This window comes from Dermacentor albipictus, chromosome 1 (assembly GCF_038994185.2).
Source record: "Dermacentor albipictus isolate Rhodes 1998 colony chromosome 1, USDA_Dalb.pri_finalv2, whole genome shotgun sequence".
NCBI classification, from domain to species: Eukaryota; Metazoa; Arthropoda; class Arachnida; order Ixodida; family Ixodidae; genus Dermacentor; species Dermacentor albipictus.
In genome coordinates this window covers 454,906,382-454,924,776 of record NC_091821.1, presented here as the reverse complement: position 1 = coordinate 454,924,776, position 18,395 = coordinate 454,906,382, and the positions used below count along the sequence as shown (strand labels likewise).

The 18,395-nt window shown below is 44.1% G+C and overlaps 1 protein-coding gene across 3 annotated transcripts in view; it reads right to left on the bottom strand.

The window, feature by feature from the left end:
- The window catches only part of LOC139054780 (activating molecule in BECN1-regulated autophagy protein 1A-like), a 123,053-nt gene that overhangs the window by 60,674 nt on the left and 43,984 nt on the right, over positions 1–18,395 (bottom strand). For all 3 annotated transcript variants that reach the window (XM_070532385.1, XM_070532387.1, XM_070532386.1), the window contains 2 exons: positions 12,689–13,002; positions 4,572–4,752 (listed from right to left, as the gene is read on the bottom strand). In XM_070532385.1, the coding sequence (XP_070388486.1) occupies positions 4,572–4,752; positions 12,689–13,002 (495 nt within the window). The remainder of the gene's footprint in view (positions 1–4,571; positions 4,753–12,688; positions 13,003–18,395) is intronic.

The window sequence follows — 18,395 nt, the reverse complement described above, 5'->3', positions numbered from 1 at the left end:
TGTTGCACAGCGGCGATTTCTTTCCTGAAGTCAGCTTCAACGCAATATGTTTGTGTTATGCGGTAAAGCATACGGACGTCGCAAAGGCGATATTGGTATTGTGTGCAATTGCACCACACAGGCAACCTTCGACCCAATGTTCTCAAAAACAAAACGGCGCGTGCTAGAATTGGATAAATGCCGCAGTCGGACAATGTGAGCTTTGGTTAACGCTTGAAAATCTTCCAAAGGCAGGCTGAAAATAGGTGTTTTTGAGAAGGGATGACGTGTGTTCAATGAGCCTACTGTTGCCCAAGGTCTGCCGAGACATATACTGCTACTGAAAAGGTCACTATTGGGGCAACCATAGGAGTCAGGTGCATGTATGCTGACTGATGAAGTTCAAATTATGCAGCAAAGGCTAAATTTAGGACCACAGTAACGAACGTTGGGAGCCACAGAAATGCATGGGCATAGAGTTTCTCACTTTAATAGCTAGAGGGAAATCTGGCACCACTGTCTATGGGAGTTTCCTAAGGGGCACTGTGCAGTCATGGGAATGACGGTATAGCGTCTGCGAGGCTTGTGTTGGTTGGTATTGTAAAAGGCTTCGTCTAAAACGTGGATATGGCTACACAAATAATGCATTCTTAAAGTCAAATCTTCACAAAAAATGTTTTCACCAACATTTCATCTCGCAATGAAGTTTACTCACCTAGATTACATAACCAAGCAAAGAAAAGCAAGAACAGACGATAAACTCTTCCAAAGCGAGCGCATATCTTGTCGTCTGTCCTCCAACTTTAGCGGCCCACTGATAACTTTTACACTTCATGTAATTGTACATGCAATAACAAGTTCTCATAATTTAAAAAAAAACTTGTTTCTGTGTAACATTAAGGCTAACACAGTTCTTTACGTGCTGTTTTAGTAGAAAATGAGTCGTGACAGATGGAATGGTGCTCGGCAGTCGCATCTTCAAGGTGTCCTGACTACTCTCCAAGAACGATGCCAATCCAAAGTCACATTATACCGGCATTCCCATGCATACCACAGCGCAGCAGTGCCAGATTTCCCTCTAGGTATTATAGTGAGAAACTCTGTGTGCATGGGTGCCGGCAGGAACCACTGGTCAAAATCGAATAAGCCAAAAAATTGAATTAACTGAAGTCAATTAACGGAAGTCTACTGTATACACCAAGAGTAATGTAAAAATTTGTGAAATGATTTTTACTGCTGAAATTGTAAAACTTTGAATTGATGAAATTCGTGATTCAACAAAGTTTTTTGTTGCAAGTACATCGTTATATAAAGGTGCGACTGTGGTTAATTTTCAAATATGAATAGTAATACTGTAACATTCCATTGGTATTTAAAACTTCAAATATTTGCCAATCCCTAAAGAAAAGCAAAGTGACAGGCATTAGTTTCCTGCACTAATGATGATTTGGTGTTCCTTCTTTGTATCCAAAGGTTATGCAATTAGGGGGTTTCAACTGTGAACAACCAACATGTGCGCATAGCAATCGGTGGCAGACTAAAATTCGGATGTTATGGTAAGAGTAGGTCACTTCTCACTAACCGCTGACACATAGTCAAGGTTACGGTGGTACCAAATCTTAATCCTAATAAATGGTTCTAAATTACTTACTTTGATGGCTTATTGAATTAAAGAAAAAGAGAGAAGCTGAATTTCATCCTGCCTAGGCAAGCATGCTGCTGAGCCAACAAAACGTGAGAACTGGGCTACAACACCAGCTCAGCTAGCAATACCACTCCTGAAGGAACAGACACAATATAGGCATCCTTCTAAAATGATTAAAGTAGAACCTCATTCATACATTTAGGAAATAAAGAGCTAGAAAAAAACGCACTAACCGCAACAACATACTATCTGAGTCACTAAAAAATTTGGCAGAGTGAAATGTTAACATTTACGCAATTCGATGCGTTGCATGAATTGTTGCAGCACAAGACGCCGACGCGCGCCAAGCTGGCAAGGCCCAAGTGGCCCCGAGATGGTGCACTGTCATTTCTGCGGCTTCAGCAAGCTCACGTTTGCACTCCTCGGATTCGGCCTGGGTCAGCAGCTTCTTGGAGTGGGGCATTTTGGCGGGAAATGTTGACATACCCAATGAGTGCAAATTGTCGTAGTACGAATCGCTGTTACGTGTTCAGTGGGTAGGGCCTGCGCAACCCGAGACGCACGCTGTCGTCTTCCTATTGGGTAATGTTTTAAGATGGCAATGGAAAATTGAAATGAAATTGAGCCAGAGTACGATGCCTACAATGCTATCCAAATAAAACACGATGCTCGCTTCCCGGTGCCTGCAGCAGGGAACGACGGCACATTTGGATTATCACCTATTCAAAGCGTGCAGTATGCTTCTAATGGCACTACGCCCCACGTGCTTTGAAACAGATAAGTGAAGATGCTTATCGTGATAGGGTTGGCTGCAATAGCTGTGATTGTGGCAAAGGACGACCCGGGAGGAGATTCGCTGGCACTGGAATAGGAAACTTAATATGCGCCGGTGTTTTTACGTGAGATGGGCAGCCGAGTATTGTCGGGAAGCCGCTGCAGAGGACGGCTACTGTTCCCGATCACAGGTGCCTTGCACCTTTTCGTGTTTACACGGCCTCTAGCAAGTGAAAACATATCATATGATTGTAGTGTGGTAATGTGCCAAACGTTGGTGCCTAAAGATAAGTGCTTTCTGGCAACGCACGAACTGGTAAATAAGAAGCATAAATGTATTGGGTCATTTTTTGTGTTGTCAGTCGCAAAGGTTGGCACCAGGAAATTGTACGTAAGAGGATCGTATCAACAAGGTTCGACTGTGGTTTGCTACAGAATCTTCTTGCATCTCTGTGGATGCATAAACAACGCTACTGCTTTCAAGGTTGTCAGGCTGCAGCGGCCGTGTTGAGTGAACAGAATGAAAAGACATTCGATTACAGGTGTGTGCTGTCCGTAAGACTACCAAACTTTTTGTGCCTAAGACAGCATAGAAATGCACATTTCTTTCCCCCCACAGCCATGCAGGAAGGCAGTTCAGCAATGCCTGTTTTATGCAGTTGACTTCAGAGAAACCATGCAACCTTTACACGGAGACTTCACAATGTCGACGAGGAATATGCTAGCAATTATGAAATTGTAGAAACAAAACAAAGTACAGTGAAACCATGTTACTACAGACACCGCATTAACCAACTTTTCAGATTAGTAAACCTTTCAGAAATACCCTGCTGACTACTGATAGTTTAAATGTAAAGATATTTCAGTACTACGATTTTCCGAATACTGGACTTCTTAGAATAATGATAGTTTTTATGTCATGTTAACAACACATCGGTACTACGAATTATTACTCCGAAATCTAAGGATTATTTGGATTTTTCTGCATCTTTCATGGCATCTGGAACAGTAGGCCAGCAAACAAGGCAAAGAAAGCGAATACTGCAACGCATGGGTTATAAAAACCAGAGCACAAAAAACGTGAGATGGTGGGAGGAATTTTTAAATTTTTTTTCTATTGCAGAGGGGACAAGGCATCAGGTTTTTCAAGCACGTGCTCTGCCAACACAAGTGTCACCTAGCAACAGAGGTGCATCACTTCCTTTTTTCAGCCTTCTTCCTGCAGCCATACCAGCTACGTGCGCAGAGAAATGCAACATCTGTGCTTGCAGGGTTGCCACACCGTCGCACTTTCCGGATGGCGTCATTTACATGCACTTGTGTTTCAGAATAGTTCAGGTGTCTACCTCGAGGGAGACCACCGGCGGTGTCCTTGGCAAGGAACGTGAAAAACAAAGAAACAAAAAACATTGCATTTAGGAGGCGACACATAGCTTCCTAATTGTAAGTGGTTTTCTTGGAATCAGCATCTCTATTGCATGCACCGCTCATGCTATTAGCCGCGAGAATTTGTAGTGGCACCCTCTCGCGAGTGACGTCACGGCCAGGACGCCAAAAAAAACTGCAATGGGCTCATCTACACTCCTTCGGCTGGCACTGTAGCGTTGAATTTGAGAACTGTATTGTCACCTAAAAAATAAGCTCTTTGAATACATTTTCGCGAACGAAGACATCGTAAAAATATATTTGAGACGACCTCCATAAGTATACAAGCAGAGGGAACGAGAGCGAAGAAAAGAAAACACTGCAGAAGGCACCCGGACACCGCCCAAACTGTAGCAGACAACAGGCGCGAGTCCGTGCCCTGACGTCATGCGAGCAGCGCTCGCAGCGCCCCTGTAGTTCGTTCTCGGGGCTAATACAGTGCTTCGGTTGTACATGGCAGCAGAATGTATAGAAAATAGCAACAGCATGAGCTGAGAGCCAACAGAGACATTTTTGTGGATAGCTTATACAGAGACAATCGACGAACTAATGGGTGAAATGGTTAGTTTTGGGGCTTTCACTATAAGGACACTTCAGAAAAACGAACAATTTGCCACAGTCCTCTGAAGTTGGTCTTACTGAGATCAAACGTTATTCAGCAATTTTCAGCCTCGAAGACTCATGTCCCCTGTCAGTCATCATGATGTCAGTTCAGTGAAGATGAAATGCCAAGCAGCATGCCACTGACCTGGTGGATCTGTTCCCGAGCGACAGCCGTGGTCAGGGCAGCACTGCTCAGGCTCTGCAGCGACATCTGCAGACGTGCGAGCAGCGACACTAGCGACAGCGACACATCTGGGTGTGTCGACGGCAAGCCCGCTCCACGACCCGACGAAGACGAGGCCGTCGATGAAGGTCCGGCAGAGGAACTGCATGAAATTGAGGAGCTGAGCTTTTGAGACCGACACCCCTAGAAAAAAGATGAACTGCCTCTCTGGTCTCCAACAAGCACAAAAAGCCAATGGGCATGCTGACTCATATAGTGACACATACTATTACCGTATTTACCTGATTCTAATGCACCGTCGATTATAATGTGCCTTCTATTTTCATGCCCATAAATCAGAAACGCAACGTCCTCGATTGAAACAAACACCTCGATTTCGTGCTTCAAGGAATTATAAATGTGATGCTTTTGGTTAGGAAAGGTAGGTGGGCTAGTTGGAAAAGACGAAAGAGGCACTTTACAAAATTGTCTTTTGCTGTGCTCTAAGTATCTATACTGTAATGCCTTTGGTTCTTCCCTCAGCAGCTTTTCATGGTCTGAGGGAGAGTAATGGCGACATGCTAGCACTTTAAAAAAAGTGGGCTGGAGATTGCTCATCGTTGCTATCAGAGGACTCCTTCTCAGCATCCACAACACACAGTATCTCATCTCTCATGCTTTCTATGCATTAGAGATTCAGCATTTATTGGACATCTTGCAAACTATGGCAGCTTCAACAAACTTGCAGAGCTTGCACACAACTACTGCAGCTCCCACAACTGCGGGAACGTGTGGATTGAAGAGTATTACAGGAATTCTTTCTTCCAATGTTAATAATTGTCACTATTCTAGTATTCGTTTCGCACTCAAATTTAATAATGCAAGTCTTCTTTCAGTATTTTATCTTTTTCTTTTACAATATAAATGTGTTATACCCCTGTTACACTGGACGTTTTAATGTCATTCGAATCGAATGGCATTAGAATCAAATGACATTATTCAGCTGCTACACAGCGATATTTATTGCCATTAGAATCGAATAACTTCTGTAATCGAATGAGTTCGAGAAACTCATTTGGCTTTGCAGTCGAAGCGAATGTATACTCTCCACCCCAGGGACAAGACAAAATATGACATTGAACGTTTGTAATTTCAGAAGTGCTCGAGTGAAGAGGCAATTTTGCGTGGTTTAAGGAATCTATCATTTTAACTAGAGAAAGACTGTACCGCAGGCTGTCCCAAAATGTGGTGTGGCGGCCGTCACTTTACAAGTCGGCCATACTGTAAACAATCGGGCGCCTTTGTGCATGTTTTTTAGCATCTCTAATGGCATCTGTACCTATTTGATGATCCAGCCGCTGATTAGTATGCATTGCTCGCAATGGAAAGCACACATCAACTAACCGCTTTACCTACTGCAACTGAGCATCATCATTCAGCGCTGCCATGTAAGTGATATTGTTCGTCCGCAACTTGTCGGCTATGGCTATCAAGCTGGTTAAGCCTTGTTTTGGCTTATAGTGGCCTGAGATTCTGGAATTAGAAGTTTTATACATGTGTTATTTTAGTGGACCGACACCCCATAGTTATATTAAAGCAAACATTTATTTTTCAGACATTCTACACAATGCTTGTTCTCCTTTTCTCGCAATTTTTTTTTTTTTTGCAATGATTGCCATCGATATCATGACCGAATGACATTACTTTTTCCTGTGTATCACCACTATGGTTTGAATGGCATTCGTTGCATCGAATTTCATTTGAATCTAATGACATAAGAATGTCCAGTGTGACAGGGGTATTAGAATTGAGTACCGTATTTACTCGCATAATGATCGCACTCGCGTAATGATCGCACCCCTGAATTTTGTCGTCAAAATTCGATTTTTTTTATTTCCCGTGTAATGATCGCACCCCGAACTTGCCGCAGCGATATGTTGTGTGCCAAGTCTAGCTAATAATGATCGCGCTTACAATCTGTCGAATGCTACGCCAACGACTCGTCTGCACGCACCCAACATTCTTAAGCAGATGCCTCATTTCATTACTTTCATCACTTTCCGATCTTCCATGACAAAAAGAGGTACAACCTAACTTGCCTTTATTATGGGCAGGCTTTATAATGGTTGTGGTCAACAAAAGCAAAATAGGCGCCTTTCGATTCTTTTCATCTGCACTCGTGAGCACGCAACAAATCGCGCGCGGCAATGATAGTAGCCACGTTTACACGGAGACGTTAAATGTGTACCCTATTCATACACCGACGCTTGTAACACAGCTAAGATATTCGCCCACCTTTAGCGGAAACGTGCCGTGTTAGGATAGTAGTGAAGACAGATGCCGCAGTTTCCGCAGCACACCGGCCATGCGTTTCTGTCACTGTCAGCTAAGTGCGCCCGTCTGTTTCTGTCCCCTCAAAGTGGACATGGCTACGTTATAGCCGCAGATTTGTTGATATTAACGATATTATTCATCACTGATACGGAAGAAACTGTTTCAATGCCCTAATGTACTCACGAGAAGAAAAAAAAAAATCGCGTTCGGCGCATTCGGCTTGCTCTGCCGGCCGCCATTTTTGTTTTGGTGTCCCGCACCCGCATCCCGCAGCAAACGCGGGACGGAAAAATTTTTTTTTTTTTGCGGGAAATTTAACCCGCGTAATGATCGCACCCCTGAATTTGCGTCAATTTTTCTGGCGAAAAAAGTGCGATCATTATGCGAGTAAATACGGTAAATACAGTATCATATTTTTAACTGTATAGGCCCTTTCTTATGGTATTCTCTGCATGCATTACAACTATAAAATAACTAAATAGAAACAAACACAGACTTGCACACTTTAGGCAGCATTACTTTTTTTTCTACCTTCGCTTTAATAAGGATGGTGCAACACACCAGAGGCATTATTTTGAATGTGAAAATCAACAACTAAACTGAGACACGGAGTGAAAAAAAAGAAAGATCTAAGATTGCCTCAGGAGTGTGATTTGCCTGTTTTGGTACAATAGTTCCCTTTAATACGGGACGGAACAGTGAAAGAAATGGAGACTGCAGCAACATGGAACTTGGTTTAATTGAGAAACAGCCTAAATATATACACAGTAAAACCTCATTAATTCATATTTCATGGGACCGGAAAAAGTGACCGAATTAACAGAATGTTGAACAAATGCTTACTACGTCAACAAACTTTAATTTACCAAATGAGTCAGCAAATCATGCCTTCATTTTGCAGAAAAGCAGTGCGGAAGCTGCAATTTTTGTCATCTCGTGACTGATTACAGGGTGTCCACCAAGGTGACATTTCCAAATTCCCCGAGTGCCTTTGCGAAATTCTCTGAGTGATGCAGAAATATGTTTTATGTCAAGACGGGCTGAAACCATATCGCCCGATGCCGTCACTCTCTAGTAAGCATACGAAAAACTTAAATAAAGCGACTTAGTCCAATATGAATACTAAGGAGTAGTGTTTATGTTATTCAAAAAGAGAATAGAAGGGAGGGGTTAGGAGAATGCACATTAAATAAAATGTCTTCGAAAAAAATTGCAAATCGAGTCGGACATTCTCAAATACGAATAAAAAGGAGATGCATAGAGAAGCAAATATTTTCGAATATGAGCTATTTCTATCAACTGATAGCAAGCTCATTGGTACGAGGCCCGAACTTTGTCACAATTGAGATTCTCTCTCAAGAGCTCGTAAGTCAACCTCAACTGTCCTGACATACTCTCAGCCCACACACAACGCCTCAGTGTTGTGTTTCACTGCTTTGAAAATTTTATTTTGGTTTGGATGAGGGACACCTGCATCTCGGCATCAGCCAACATTGTTTCTTGAGCTCAAGCTCCTTCAAATCGGCGGCAGCACACTTCCTTTCCCGTTCATTCCTCAATGCATAGGTCCTTTCTGTTCTTGACCTCCTTCCGCCACTCATTCGTCCCACGGCCCATTTGAAGCATCTTCTTGGTCAGTTGCACAGTCCACGTGCGATTTTTGAACTCCCTAGGGGGCGCGAAAACGTCCGAAAAATCGGCCGGTGGGAAAAAAATAAATGCATGCCATTTACTTCTCTTAAGGGCTCAAACCACCACAGGCACATTCTAAAACGCTCCGAAGGCCTGTCGGTACACGTATTAGGCATATTGGTGCTCATACTGCCGCAAGAGATATCGGGTCCATGCGTGTATAGTTAAGGAATACATGCTGTCCCATTGCAAATAGCCCCTTCCCACGCTTGTTATGCTTCACTGCATTACTTTTGCATATGGTTCACCAAGTAACATTTGTGTACGGAGGCGAAGCTGACTTTCGGGAACCGGCATTATGCAACGCATCGTGCTTTCCAAGCTTCTAAGCCCATCGCGAGGACCACAGAGGCAGAGTGCAGGGCATTGCTGATAGCAACGAATTCTTTCAATAAAAAACACGGCATCCAATGGCAAGAAGCTTCATAGCGAATGTCGAAGCAGCTAAGTCTAGCGTTGCCGCCATGGTGGCTACGGCTGCCAGCGGATCAGCGTGTGAGAGCGCCGATTCGAGGCGGCAAGGTAATCAAAATGGCAGCGGTGGTCGCTTTGATTAATGCCGTTTCGGACCTGCGGTCACGACGAAACCTCCGAAAAATCGGACGGCAAAGAGTTCTTACGTCCGAAATTTCCGACGTTCTGATACACTGACTCTATGGGGTACATGGTGGTGCCGCGAAGCCATCCAAATTATCGGGAATCCGGAAAGTCTGTCGTTGACTCTGCAATGGCAACTCCTCCAGCCGACGACCGGGCGTCAAAGACAATTCATTACGATTTCTGTCTGTTACTCGAGCCAGCATTACCTCGACTTTTGACCCTTTCAATAAAATTACAGCTAATTTTCCCTGATAGAAGCACAAATTCCCTGACTTTTCCCTGAGTTTTTCCAGACTACTCAAAATCTCTGAGAATTCCCAGTTTTCCTGGTTGGTAGACTCCCTGGATTTGCACTCTCCCAGGTGAAGTCCTCACAACTTCCTTCGCAGTGCAACGGTGGTACGCATTTTCATCCTGGATACACTTTTCACTCTAGAAAGCATATCACGATTATTATTTTTTTGCCAGCGAGCTGACTGCCAACAGATAGTTCATCCATCTCAATGTAGCCAGTGCTTTTCATCCTCAAGACCTTTGCACTGAGTCAAAACAAGACTACCATTTGCTGCAACAACTCTGGATGAAAGTGCGGTCGCTATCGATGCGATCATGGATGGTGCTTGCACGGTTTAAAAGGCATGTGGCTGACATGCACACCAAGTCAAAACGAAGCTACTGTTTGGCGCAACTCCTGTGCATGAAACTGTGGCAGCCATTATGCGATCATGGATGGCACCTATGCATTTATGAAGGCACGCAGCTATTGTGGTTTCATGCATGGCATTGATGCAAGAATAGGCTTTGAAGGAACAATTAGGCATGAAACGTTATGGTGTTGCTGTCATTCACGTACAATTTCCACTGATGACTACGGTGATGCAGACTCCGCTGTTTCATTTCAGCTGGACGCTAGTGCCGCTTTTGCTCTTTCACGTCGCACATTTGCAGCGCTCCGTACTTGCCTAGCTCTGAGAGTTATCCGAATTAACTGATGTGCGGCCAAATATGTTCAAATTACTGAGAGTTTGGTCGTATTAAATAATGCAAAAGCCTGACGGGACCAGAGGATAAGTCTGAATTATTCGATTTACCGAATTACAGTATTTCCGATTAATAAGGGTCGAACTGACAAGGTTTTACTGTAGTAGTAGTAGGAACCAATTTAGATGCGTTTGCGGCTTATCTGTGTTGTAGCATCAACTGGCATCATCACTGTAGTTAGATTGTGCTGTGTAGTCTCTGTGCTGGCACAAATCTCTTCCACGCATTAGGAAAAAAAAGTGCGCACCTCCTGGTGCACAATCTGATCCCAAATGAAGCATGGTTATACACACCATGAAATGAATGCGACGACGAAAAGGCATGAGAAATACATTGTGCGTACAGTAGAACCGCACTGATACGACCTCGTATCAACGAAAAACGTGATTTTTTCAGCACCAACATTCCGTACAATGCCCAACTCCGATAGGTATTCTACACGTTAGATACCATGTAAACAAGAAAATGCGCGACATGCGCGCAACTTAGAACAGTAGTCGCCCGCCACATCAGCTTTCCCCACAATACTTGTTCGCCTGGCTCATGTGAAAACGTCAGCGTGCACTCAGATTCTTATTCCAGTACCAACTCATCTCCTGGATTGTTGCGCACCGCATTCATAGCCACCACTGTCAAACCTATTGCGATAAGCCTCTTCACCTATCTGTTCTACAGCGTGTGGGGCATAGTGCCATTGGTAGCGTGCTGCACGCTTTGAGCAGGCGATAATCCAAATGCGCCGCTGTTCCCTGCTGTAGGCGGTGCGATGCAAGCGTCACATTTTGCTTCGGCAGCATACGGCACCGCCCACCAGCTCGATTTCATTTCGGTTTCCCATCGTCATCTTGAAACACGACGCAATGGGAAGATGACGCGTGTCTCAGGCTGCCAAAGCTCGTTGCGCGTAGGCATCTCGTGGCTCGTGCGCAACGATTCGTGCAACGCTTCGCATCACGTGGATGTCAACTACAGCTGAGTCTGTTACATTGTTTTGTTACTGTGGATAGCACATTTTCTCGGTTAGGATGTTTTTTTTTTTCTCGTGCATTTTTGCAATACGTATGAACGAGGTTCTACCGCAGTTTAGAAGGGTGATGGTATAGGCTAGTTAGTTTTCCTAGTTTTTTTCCTGTGTCCCTTGTCCCGCTTCATGCTACACCACACAGTCCACTGTAGTATTTGCTGTTTGCAGCTTCAGAGTTCACTGCATTCGTGCAAGCAATCAAAGACACAAGGTACAATCTCTTTGGCTTCTTTACCATATTATGCATATGCTGCTGTGTTCTTTACCATATTATGCTGTGAAGTTAGAAGCTACACGGTTAAATAACAATTCGAACTCCGCTGGTACCCTTGTCTTCTTTGCCCAGCTTGATTCTGCCATTACTAGGTGCTATTCAGATTGCACAAGCCACATGCTCTCGTGAATAAAAAGAATAGTCTCGTTGCAGGTTTGGCCCATCCAGTCACCTTTGTGCTTAGCCTAGACATCCTCTTGCGATAGGACCATGCTGCAGTCCATATAGCATCACGATTTGCACGCGATTCAAACATGCAATCTGCTCAACTTTCCATTCTTCTGTCTCCCTGGTTGGTTCAAGAATGGCTCAAGCACAAAGTTTCTTATAGTTACCTAAAGAAAAAACTTGCATGGTGCAGTTGTACAAAGTAGAACTTTGTTTATATACAACCTGATATCACAAAACAAATTTGACAACTGTAGTTGACATCTATGTAACGCGAAGCTTTGCATGAATTGTTGCAGCACGAAACACTGACGTGCACTGAACTGGAGGGGAACAAGTGGCCCAAGATGCACATTGCAATTCTTGCAGCTTCAACAAGCTGATGTTCGCACTCCTTGAATTCAGCCTGGGTCAAGCAGCTTCTTGGAGTAGGGCATTTTGGTGGCAAGTTTTGACATGCTCACCTGGAGAGAACAGTTGCAGACCTAACACCAATACGCATTGAGCTGTCAGGGCCCAAGGGGCCTGAGAAACACTTTGTTCTTTTCCTATTGCACAGTGCTTTAAGATGGCAAAGGGAAACAAACGAAATTGAGCTGGTGCACGACACCGGAATACGATGGCGCCAGAGGGCATGGAAAGACAGCTTACATGATGAAATGCCTTCTCGGGCTTTTCAAAAACAGTTCTCAAAGGATTGCACCACTTCTACGCTGAGCGTAGAAGTGATGAATACTTGATGAACTGTACTTGATTTCCTATGATTCCATCTCAGATCTTGCATTTGCAGTTGCTTTAACAGCAGAAAACACACCAAGACATAGCAGTGCCAACCACACCTATAGTTACTCCATTACATAAAATACTGCCTTATGTCCATGTCTGTTATAATAGAATTATACTGTATTGCAAAACATTTGTGTGTTCGACGATTAATGAGCTTCCCCAGCGCTCTTGCCCACTCACATGGATGAACCAGCAGAGGACATCCTGTTCGCACGACGATTCGCAGCCGCCGCATCCGCCGGCATCATGTATCTCGGTTGTGCCGTTCGGGACGAGCCGCTCCTTGTAGCCGTCGGCACATGGGGCGGCGCCCACATGGGGGAGGCGTGCAGTCGCATGCGGCGTTCCAGCCGTGAGCAGATGGAGCGCAGCCGATAGAAGGTGGCCCAGAAGCGGCGGCTATCGGGGCCCGTTGCTGCGGCAGCAGAGGTCGGTCCGCTCGCACCAGCGTCTTCATCCGCAGAAGAGCCATCCTCAGCTCCATGCAGGTTAACCTGCATACGCAATCCATTTCCTCTGTCACCGTCTCGCAATGTCTTCCAAACTAGCGTTAACAAGAGCAGCGTACTAGTTAACGGCAGAGTGAAACATAAGTTGGTGGAAGCAAAAGCTGTTTTATCGACATCGGGCTTGTGAAAAAATCGCGGAATAGACGGCGACAAGAACATTTATGGCGTAACTACAACCTTGGTGAACCAAAGTTAGCATTCATCGCTAGCATTACAGCAAAAATTGGAAAGTATAAGTTGAGCAGCCTAGTATTGTATAGCTTGCGAACTTTTCTCCGTTCCTCTCTGTTAGCATCACAAGCAAACTAGCAGGCACTCCACAATGACTTCTCATAGTCAGCTTGTCAACTACAGGTAACCTTGATACTTAATTTAAGCTGAACTGCCCCTCGCTAGTCAACTATACCTCTGTGCAATCTCAGGCTCAATCACTGCTGCCTGGTATGGCCAATGATGCAGTACAGTTCTAGCTTTTACACTCCTAACTTGAACAGCTCCAATGTTGATGTTCCCACATTTTGTGAACATGATCCGTGAAGAAACTGTGTGTATAGAAAATTACAACCCTTGGGCTTAGCAGCCAAAAAAATATTGCTTACAGCAGTGAGATTTGCAATGTTATACGCGTGGACCGCGTTTTGAAAGATGCCTAAAAAATCCCACGTAGTTACAAATTTCGGCTGCCTTTATGCACTGATTGTGAACATGTGATGGTGCTATTCAGAAGAACCAAAACAACAAAAACAAAAAAAATTCGTGTCCGCGTTTCATGGAACTGGAAAGAAAATGTTCAAATCAAACGAATGTCACATTATGAAATCTATAAAAAAAAAACAAATGCTTGCTACATCTGCACAGCTTTATTTACTGAAGACATCCCTAACACTCATTTCTCTTTTGCCAAAAATCAGCACGGAAGCTGCAACTATCATCTCGCGACTGATAAAAAGCACCGGCAAGAGCATTGAGGCTTCCTTCTCAATGTGTCAGCAGCGCAAAACACGCATCTTCATCTGAGTAGACATGCTTTTTACTACTGACACACTCAACCCGATTATATTGTCACAAGTGAGCCAATCACAGTACTGCCAGCCATAGGGAAACTTCCACAGATCTAGAGGCTTTGTGTCTTGTTTAAAAAAAGAAAGGAAAATTTGTCTGATCTAAAGAAATTACGCGTATGGCACGGAGGAAAGAAAAACTCGCAGATGTGAGAAAGTACTGCTGCGACGCCGCAATGACCAATACATAGAACTGCCAATGTGGCGGGGTGTTCTGATTTCTGTCACCGCAAATGAACTTTGCAAAATCAGGCAAAGTATAACTTATCACTCTACTTCATCGCAGTGAATGCATCTCACCAGGTAGAGGACAGTGTGTGACTGCCCTAGGTTCATTCACGAAGCACTGCTATTTCACTACAGTATTGTCGTTTGTACTTTAAGCTGTGCTGTGGATTTCTCTCCACTTTGAGTGAAATACCTACCTGTAATTGGATGCTGTCACATCATAGAAAGCAGCAATCTCAGCCTAAGCGGACACACAGCACAAAGTGCGACAAAGCGGTCGCAGTGCTGAGCTGCTGACTATGCAAATGTGTACCGTATTTATACAAATCTAACAGCACCTTTAAAAAAAAAATAGAGGCTCCACAGATTGCCTGCACTTTACAATTGGGTGCAAGAAACCAATGCAATGCTTGTGGCATTGCCAACAGTATACTGTCAGACGCTGTGTCACTGCCATTACGACATGGTGGGAGGGCATCTTTTCTTGAAGGTTGCTGTGGGTTCATTTTCTGCTTGACTATGATCCCCTTCGAAGATACTACCACTTTTGTACAACTCAACACTGGAAGCATTGGTGTATAGGGCCATCAGCGTTTCTTGTGCTGTTTCTTGAGCCAGGAACGCTCTCAGCCGCGTATTTGGAGAACTCCAACGCAGAGTCACCTAAAATCCGATGAAAGTGATAGCAGTATTTACAAATACCGCCTAGTGTGCTCAGTAAATTGCGGCCAATGAAGTGCAAATAACCACAACAATAATGACGCGCCTCTTTCATTATGAAAGCTCACTTTAGATAAAGTTTCCCTTCTGTGAAGGTAAATTCTGCCTATCTCATTTTTTATGAACACGAAGTGCAGACATGCAATAATATTCTTTTACAATTTGGCCGCATATTACATTGAGGTGCATGTTACATGCAGGTGCAGATTTATTGTTTTCAAGCATGCAGAAATTGGGTCACATTAGATTTGAGGCTTGTTAGAATTGTGCCAAAATATGGTACTTCAGTTTACCAGGAACCACCAACATGCAGAGCAACCTAGGACAGAGTTTCAGTGATCACGTGTTTGGCGAGTTTCAGCTTGGAGAAAAGAAGAGTGGATGCGTATCTGCGTGCTTCACTGAAAGTTATGTGTAAGAGCGTAAGCGTGGCTGCATGCCATGAACTTCAGAAAATCTTGCAGGTCATCTTTTACATTAGTGTCGTGAAGCGGCATACTGTTTTGACACTACTATACTTTGCAAGGAACATCTGGCACCCATATTCCTAACAATTCAAACAAGATTCCATGTCAGTCTTGACACATTGTCCGAACATGCTATGTTGTCCAGGATACTGTGTTGTTCTTGCACAGGTGACACAAACAAATTGAACTGCCATGCAGACGCTGAGTGCAGAAGCGAAGTCATCCTCTGAAAACTGTTCTTGAAAAGTTATCAACCGATGCGAACAAGCACTGGAGTCAAGTCCTAGTCAGTTGTGGCAAGTAGCGATGGCACGAGAATTACTTGTGCCTTCTCGTGCAGAACAGTATGCACGAGTAGCTTCTCTCACACTAGCAATGTGCATTCTCTTTTCTCTGCACTACAGTTAAACCTTGATATAACGAAATTCTAGATATAACAAAGTATTTCACTTTTTGCAACCCCCTGTCCATAGAACACCATGTATTTTGAACCTCAATATAACGAAGTCTGTTTGTATGCAAACTCAATATAAAAAAATGTCACTGCTGTCGCAAAGGAATGCTGAGACAGTAAATGGAAACTTCCACGGATGCAGATAGTCAAATTATTGAATTACAAGCGGCTGCTTGCAAAATGCACCTCTCAAATCGCATGCCATGTCACAAGAGAGACCCGCGAAGTGGAGCCGTATCATGCTCCGTACAAAGTCCAAGTGCGATAAGATCCTATTGTGCACCATGTGCTGTTTGCTTTAAGTACGAGTGAATGTGTCCGAGGATGAGACAAGATGGTGGCTTCCCGAGTGCTGCCTTCCCATGCGAGCAAAGGGACCAAGGGGGAGGGCAGCGAGGTTGCGGTAACGTTATCAAGCACACGACAGAGTCAGGGGTAAGTTGGCGCATGCCTCAATTTCTGGCGCGCATCTCAGTCATGGCTGCGCATGGCTGTAAGCACGGCTGAGCGCATATGCAGTTGCGCACCCTGCTTTAGAGGTAATCTGCTGCATGTTCAAAGAGTGGGCATGCCGAGACAGCGTGGCATCATATAAGCTGTCTCCTCGCGCGTTTAGTATAAGAGGTTGCGCAATCTCGATTTTCGGTAACCCGCTGGTGTGAGAGGCAAACAAAGTATTGGCTCCCCGCTGCCGGAGCTTTTTGTGATAACGTCATTTCAGTGCGGGCGACACTATCAGCCGCGGGGGCACAGTGCATGCGAAAGTGTGGCTGGCTTCAGTTAATTCGTACCACCGACCTGAAGATATTGTCGACGAGGCATGAAACCGGTATAATTTGTCACCGACTCCCAGTTTCATCAAAAGCAATTGTTTTCTCACTCAAATTTACTTTGCTCGATTGCCCGATAATTCAGATAATTTCGCGGCCGCTTTCCGTGCAAGAAGAATCAATCGGTGACCGTACTTATTTGCATATAAGGTTCAATTTCAATACAATGAAATTTTGATATAACAAAGCAAATTGCCGATTTTACCAACTTCATTAATTGAGGTTTACCTGTAGTACTAGAGTGCCACCTTTAATCTGCTGTTTGAAAGCTGCTGAAATGCAGATTTTCTCCCGCTATTCTCACCATTTAGGTACATTCTTGTTATGTACTGATGTGCCAATATGGTGAAATAAAGAGACCTAAAAAAAATCTCAAATATTCCGGTATCACAACAATCACGCTGTCCTTCAGCTGGTTTTCTTTTTCTCTCGGCCACATTTTCTGAAGAGACGAGCTTATATTTCAGTGTCATGGATCATCATCTCATTTTGAATGCAGAGACTCCAATATTAAAATATTTTAATAAAGGGAAAACGAGACATCCACCCAAACGTAGCTAAGTGCTACAAAGGAAACCCATCCAGGTTCCTGGAAAGAAAACCTTCGCAGTTGAAGAAAAATTCGTCCTGGTCCATGTCTCGAACCCGGGATCACCACCTTTCCGGGGCAGTCGCTCTAACATCTGAGCTAACCAGGTGGCTAGCAGATGGCAGGCGAAGTCGAATTTATCAACAACACAGAAGGAAAGGCAAGAGTTTGATGTAATAGTTCTGTGAAAACCCGCAAGCTACGTTTGGGTGGATGTCTCATTTTCCCTTTATTGATTATTTCGCTCCTCCTTGCGGGCTTCCGCAGAACTATTACATTAGAATATTTTGAACAGTGCTTAGAAATTACTTTAAATGACAAAATTTGCCATCTATTTGCACAATACAAACCAAAATTTATCTTCATAAAAGACATGTTGGCAAACTGAAAACCGCATCTTGCAAAAATGTATGGAAATTGAGGGAAGTTTCTTATCCAAATAAGGGGAAAACTGGCTTCAGAAGTTGGCAGCCCCCACTAGAAGGTCGGCAATTAATCATCCATGATGATCTAGCCAGCGGGTTTCATGCCATTGTGCAGGCTGCAGTAGAACTGCTTCTCATCCTCAACACCTTTTGCTGTGTTTGCGATATTGCAGGTGGCTTGCAGTAAATCAAAATGAAACTACTGCTCGTTGAAAACAGTGCAGGTGAACCTGTGCTACCTATCAATGCAATCATGGATGGGAACCATACAGTTCTGAAAGCCCGTGGTCAATGTGGCATCATAAAGAACGGCAAGCACATAAATAAAAGGGCATCAGGCATTCCTTCTGTTCTTTTGTGGTTCCTGCTGGCAAATATGGTGTCGTGGACTTCGCCGCTTTAGTTTAGTTAGGTTTTAGCTTCTCCTGTCCTCTCTTGCATTGCACATTTGTGGCGCTCCGCACTCTGCATGTTCCAAAGGTGTTTCTAATTAACCGGTGCGTGGCCAAATGTCTGAATTAACCAGAGTTTGATGCCATGAATTAATGTCTACGCTTGCTGGGACCAGAGGACAAGTCCAAATTATCCAATTTCCGGGATTAAC